The 6886-nt window shown below is 34.7% G+C and overlaps 1 protein-coding gene across 1 annotated transcript; it reads left to right on the top strand.

The window, feature by feature from the left end:
* The first annotated feature begins 2216 nt into the window (after positions 1-2216).
* On the top strand, positions 2217-6663 carry LOC128242656 (uncharacterized). Its single transcript, XM_052959895.1, has 2 exons — positions 2217-3204; positions 3673-6663. Exons 1-2 carry the CDS (start codon positions 2763-2765, stop codon positions 4011-4013), a joined length of 783 nt encoding a protein of 260 aa, XP_052815855.1. The 5' UTR covers positions 2217-2762; the 3' UTR covers positions 4014-6663.
* The last annotated feature ends 223 nt before the right edge of the window (positions 6664-6886 follow it).

The following is a 6886-nucleotide window of genomic DNA, read 5'->3' as shown; positions in this document are numbered from 1 at the left end:
ATATCTCCCCGTTTCTATATATAGTTTGTGAGAACTGGTTCTCAATTTTGTTACTGCTATTCTGTATGTTTTACATTTAATTCGGTCTAGATAATTTTCAAGTACAAAATTGTGTTTAAATAGACAGTATGTTTCAAGTTTTATTTAATTATTTAGTCTTGACTACCATTGCTTATAAATATCTGTTATTCTTTGAATAATTTTGTAGTGTTAATTTAAGTTGTTGTTTGGTTTACCTATATGTCATTCATTCCGCTTACATGTAAAATGCTTTTTATATGAAATGCCCAGTTGGCTTTATTTATCAATCCATTGTCCACTGTACTTTTAAGCATACTATACGATTTGAATAATAAAGAGTTTTAGTCACGTTTCAGTCATTTAGACGAGTATTTATTCAGAATGGTTTTCATTTGTATTTCCATTGGAAGTATCCGAAAATCTTCATTTATTGCGTCTATATTTGCTGATTTTTTACACATAAAAGTTTTCCGCAGTATTTGTTATGGATTAATTTGATGTCTTTACGTTCGTGATATCCAATTATTTCAGCGCCATAGTTTAAATTGATACCGCCAAATTTCGATTCTAAAAAAGAATATACCAGTGCATCACTGTGTCAAAATTCAAATAGCTATTGGCTTGAACACTGTCAATGTTTTTAATTTCGGAATAGATATACCCACCGTTGACCAAATGTTTATGTAATGGTTCCGCACGAGATGCTGTAAATTTGAGAGATCAACTGGTGATTTGACATCAAAACTGGCTGTCAGCCCTATGTGTGTCATGATCTCATTTACCTCGATTGACCAATTTCCATGAACACCTGTATTCGTTCATCACAAACATCTGGGCACACAGTCTGTTTCGGTCCTTAAGTACGAGCCTGTTCTAGCGGCGTAGCATGTTGATCCACCGGTGGTAAGGGGTTGGGATCCGTCCTGTGTCGCCAGTAAGCGCGGGAACTGGGGTGAATCTATGTACACCAAGGTCGTATCTCATCGCGCAATTGTGGTCTTTGCTTGAGGGTTGGAACTGCTTGAATCTCCATACTGAGCAACATAAATCCACGACCGGTACAACACAAGAATTCTACAACTTCTCATATGGTTTGAAGCCAAGGTCTTTCAGGTTATGCACTTTGTTGATAAAACTTTCTAGACCTCTACTGGGCCCTTATATGGAATTGATATATTTTGATATATTTTTCATTTTTTCAATATATATTGTTCTATATTGTTTAACGGATATAAAAAACAATAATAATGAAATAATTTTCCAAATATCTCTTTTTCACGTCCGCGAGGAGCAGAGCGCTGAAATTGATTAATTTATGAATTGTATGACTGAAAGTAATATATCTGTTTGTTGCATTGTCTAGTTGAATTTATTAAGGTAAGTTAATGAATGTATTACGGAACAATGCCAAATAAATAACTTTATTGTTATCTTTTTACCCCACCCTGTGGCGCAGCGCGCTGATATTTTAGGAATAAAAACATAAATTGCATAATTGCACGTAATCAAGTTGTTTGTCGGTTTATCTATTTGAAACTAACATGCTTAAAAATCATCCAAAATCAGAAAGCCGGAAACATTTTTGCTACGTTTGGTTTTGCAAACTTTGATAAGATTTACCTTTTGCGTTTTATCTTTATTAAGGATTGTTGGGATAAGAGTGATGTTTGTGTACATAAACTGGTTTAAACCCCCAGTAAATTTACATTTTACTGTCTGTTCCAAGGCGGTACCTAACAATTCTTGATAAACATACCAAATATTTATATATATATTTAGTATTTATGCATTGTGCTGTTTGTAGAGTTTTGTGCTGTTCTATGTTTCTTGTTTGTGATTTTGTGTTTTATGTCTTTGGCGTTTGCCTATTGCCACTAAACCGGGTTTTTGTTTAAAATGTTTGCTACTGAGCATGTTTCTGTAGCTTTTTGCATAAATTTTGATACAACTAACGTTCGTGGAGACCTTGTCCTGCCTTGCTAAAATCAGCAAAAACTTATCGACGTCATCGAGGTCAACGTTAACGAAAACAATCTATTCATTTCGTTCTTTTTTAATCGGTAAATTGTGTTTTAAAAGTGTTATATTCTTTTCGGATAATCATATATACTACTGGTATCCTAACTGCATCGCAAATAAATTCGCTCTAAAAAGCTTGGGTTACCGTTAAAGGTATCTTATTTCCAACTCTTTCAATAACACTCAGATTGCATTGATGTTAACATTCAAATACCAAAGTGCTTAACTAAGTATTGAAAATAGTTTTTGAACGTTTATAATAATGCCGTTGTAAATATTAAATCGGCTGTTATCTTCCAGTCGTTTATTGTGTTAATATGAACGGATACAAACACTCACGAGCAGTTGGTAAATTTAACACACAAACTTTAATAACTGATACATGCAAACTGTTTCGAATAGTTTCTTTGGTGCTTGGTTATTATTTGACTTAAAACTAGTCACTATACGTTGCATACCTATAAAGTACGTTGGTTATTTCATCACAGACAGTATACATGGGTCAGGGCACCAACCTTCATGCATCTCAGCAGACTGACGACCTTAAACATGTGATGTTAATCTTTTAGCTCTTTCAGAGCGGCTTCATATTCACGGCCTTCGTGGCCGGCGCCATCTGTGTCGGTCATCTAGTCTTAATACGCCGGAAGTACTGCCCAAATACCACGACGCTGTTCGCAGTGGTGCTGTCTGGATTTTTGCATCTGATCGCGAGCGTGTGCATGTTGACAATTGCCGAAAATTACATGAAAAAACGCGTAAAACAGGGGCCTCCGAGCGTCGGCTCGCGCATGGATTACTCGATGACGGCGGCGATTGCAAACGGGGTGGTGCTCGAGTTTATCGTGCATAATGTTTATGTTCAGAACTTTAAATGGTCGATGTCTTCGTGTCTAGCATACGCAGGCACACTTGATTGCATCATCACAGGAAGTTTTTCCGTTATCAAGATTGTGCCGCAAAATAGCCCACTTCAAGTTGCACAACATTCGCTTGTGACGCTTGAGACGTATGGAAGTGGGAACTTGGACGTATTCTTTTCCGTGTGTCAGAAAAACGTTAGCGAGGAAAGATGGGCTATTCCGGCGGAATATTTAGTGATATACGTACCCGTCATGGTCACCGTGCTGGTTGCTCTTTACAGGAACAGGACAAAACAAACGGGTATGATAACTTGTATACATTATTTGAATTATCATTTTATTATTTATCTTGAATTAAAAATGTTGATAAGATCTATTCAATCTTACATCGTAGGCTCATACTCTCAGCTCGACATCACACTGCTTGAAAGAGACACAATGCAATCTACGCCATTTTAAAAATCAGAAATAGAGGGGCATGCCAACTTGTCGAAAAATCAAAAGTAAAAGCCTTACTTAGGTGGTTATTTCTGCAACATAGTGACTGAAAGTGTTCTAATCGACATGTTCCCCCATTGTTGACACATAAATAACAATTGGTTAGACTGTCTGGATGAAAATAGATGTTAACTTCCAAATACTGTATACATTGGTCACATTCCTGAGTCTCCTAATTATCACACCATGTTAGGCTGACTCCGTCACGTAGAGTTGGATCTCGAAATACTTATAAATCTAACTGAATGTCTTTCTGTTTTATTCTTTGCAGAAGTCACCATCACAGAGCTGAAGTTTCTCTCAAACAAGAAGTGCAACGTTTCAGTGTTTAACTGCAATTGTGTTAAATTGAACTCAGCCATGGTTGCCGTTCTTTTATACATTATTTTTGTCGTACTCATAGTACGGCCAGGATACATTCTGTATGCGCACGCAACTTCGGGTTACTTCTGGGACATATTGCCAAGTTTATTACAGACAGTAATTTTCACTTTTATTTGCTCAGAATATATTCATAAGGTCCTTATTCGATCACAATATTGGAATAATGAGGTGAAATCAAACGGCTATTGTGACTGTAAACATAAGAGCAAGCCTCCTATGCAGGTTTGATAAGCTGTAAATTTCTGTGGACAGGTTATTTGGAGAAGTGTTGTTTAAAGGTAAAGACGCATTTCCTTCGAATGGGAAATCCATCGTTATGTTTCCATAAAACTGTGAAACTATGCTCAAATATGTTTGAAGCGCTAATTAGCACAAAAAGGTATCATATTGACGGAGTTAAACTCGAAATATTGTCAAATATTTACGCTTGGTGTCATCTTCGTTCATTTTATCAAAACGATACTTATGGCCAGAAACAACATGTTAAGATGGAACTTGGGACACAATTATATTAAGTGTGTCGGAAACCTTATGCGTAGCCTTAAATACATAAACCTGAGCTCTTCGATGCGGACAGAAAAACATGCTGTGACAAGCAAACGAGTTGTTAATGTTTGAACATGATATTTGCATGCAAAATAAGTTGTTTATATATATTTTAATGATATATACGTCTCGTGATTAGTAAGTAAAGAAGGCTGTGATAATTGAATAATATCCAATTGAAATAATGTTTAATTGTCGTAATTTTTTATGTGTACATTTGAATTTGTAGTTAAGCATACTGTCACTGTATGTAGATAAACTATTATTACAACGATCGTGCATGCATATTTTGAATCATGTTTATGCGTTATTCATATTATGTATATGTGTTGAGTCTATTCTATTCCCTTATATGTATCGTTTTAGAAAAATGTTTGAGGTAAATCGCATTAAGATTCTATGTTCATAGTTTTTAGGCTATTGTCCACTACATAATTTCCCTATAGAAAAGTGTTCTATAGTTAATTGACCGATTTGCACGCGAAATAACACTGATTTCTAATGTTACTAGACCGTCAACTCCTTATAGGGGATGACAGTCTATCATGTGTACCAAACATTAAACGGAATTAAAACAATCCTTAAAATTGGCAGAACACAGACACTATGTACTGAATATAGTAAAACCAAAAAGCAAAAGACAACTACTGGCACGGTAAGTATTTTAGACACGACACTGTACTATCAGACAATTTGAAAAAAACAACTGTTCTTGAGTACATTTTCGGTTTGCATTTTTAAGGGAGCTCTGAACTACCGCACGTATTTATTGTGCATATATCATTGACTAGACTATTTAATTGCAGTATAAGGTCCTTTTCCTTTTAAGATTGGACATGATTTGATCGTTCGTAAAATTGAAATAAATCCATGCGTTATATATAGTTTTCTTTGGTAATGTTTGCACACATCGTGTGTAGAATCTCATTTACACAAGTATCATTTTCAGACGCTGAATAGTCTACTACTCATCTGGCAAATGTTAATACTATATGTATACCCGTAAAGGTTGTCACTATTCGCAATCAGCACAACCAAAAGGTTTCATAACGACATTGCAATTTACCCGGTGAAATATTAACAGCAAACATAGAAGCAAAGCTCATGCGTTATGTCCAGAACTGGCAGAATACGCAACCACATCAACCATCTCGCTAGAACTTCACAGAGACGCATATCAAAACCATGCTGTGAAAACTCATGAAATGCCTTTATTAAAAATACTTTGAGTAAACAATGAAGACTTTTGCTTTATTAGTGCTATTATTATATTTGTTATATCATGAAACGAATTCGTAGTTATGTCGCAGGTCTGTTGATATGAAGGAGTTACTCATAAATAACACAGGAGTACCGCAAGCGTAACTTGTACCTTAAATGGAAATTTTCGCCGAAATTAGTTTCATTCTTACCATACTATACTTCCTATTTCACTTGTTCTAACTTTGGTATTGACCTAGATACGTTAAATGTTCAATTTTGAAACATTGTTTCGCCTTTTCTGTATTTTTCTACATATTTCGTTCTACAATCTTGTTTTTTTCCCCACCCATTTACCTTATTACACAAATGTGTAGAGATACATTAATATTTTGACTGCAGTTGTAAACAAGAACTAGTTAAGGTCTAGTTAAGAGAATGCATCTTATATGTTATAAATATAAAATAGAATTCTAAGTTCAATATTCAATTATAAATAAAGTCGTTTCAGATAACGACACATCTGTAAGTTCAACCCATCCTGCGACTGTTTCAGCTCTCAATACTTCTACAATAATGTTGGTCGTCTCATCACTTAAGATTTTAAATCTGAAGAAAAATTATTTACTGAGGAAACTTTACAACCACAGTCCTTAATACCGAAATGATCAAAAGAGGGTCTGTGTTTTTCAATTTTCTTTGCAATCTTATCTTTGTAGTTTTTACTGTATTTTTAAAACATATTAGTCAATTCATCAAGTAAATCAACAGGACAATTGCGTACAAGTTACAACATTGAAATGTTTATTTGATATTTTCATTCCACACATTGGAGTGGAAATATCAACATGAGGAAGTATTGTTTAAATCAAGGGTAGTTATTTTCCCCTTGATGAAACCTAAACTCATCACTTTTGGACAAGTAAATGTTGCAAAAATGTTGCCCAAAAAATAATTTAATACGTAAAAAAATCCTTCTTTTCATACGTGTTCTTCAACTTGTTTCAATCAAGAATGGAATGAAGATTTACGAGAATCATGAAAGACGTTGACATATATCCTATTTGCAAATTTTGATTATCAGTCATATTTAGACATCACACAAACCAATAAATTAACAACAGCATTAACACGACTAAGATTAGCTTCACATAGAGTAGAGATAGTAAAGGGCAGATGGCATACACCCTACTCAATAACAAGAAATGAACGAGAATGCCAAATTGTGTAATACACTTGTAAGAATGTCCATGATACAATGAATTAAGACTTTTATACACTATGCGATATTTTGGACTCAATACAAACATCCAAAATTTCATCGAACGTACAATGTGATTCATTTTGAAAGTTGT

This window comes from Mya arenaria, chromosome 8, assembly GCF_026914265.1.
Source record: "Mya arenaria isolate MELC-2E11 chromosome 8, ASM2691426v1".
Lineage (NCBI taxonomy): Eukaryota > Metazoa > Mollusca > Bivalvia > Myida > Myidae > Mya > Mya arenaria.
This window is presented reverse-complemented; position numbering and strand designations above follow the sequence as displayed.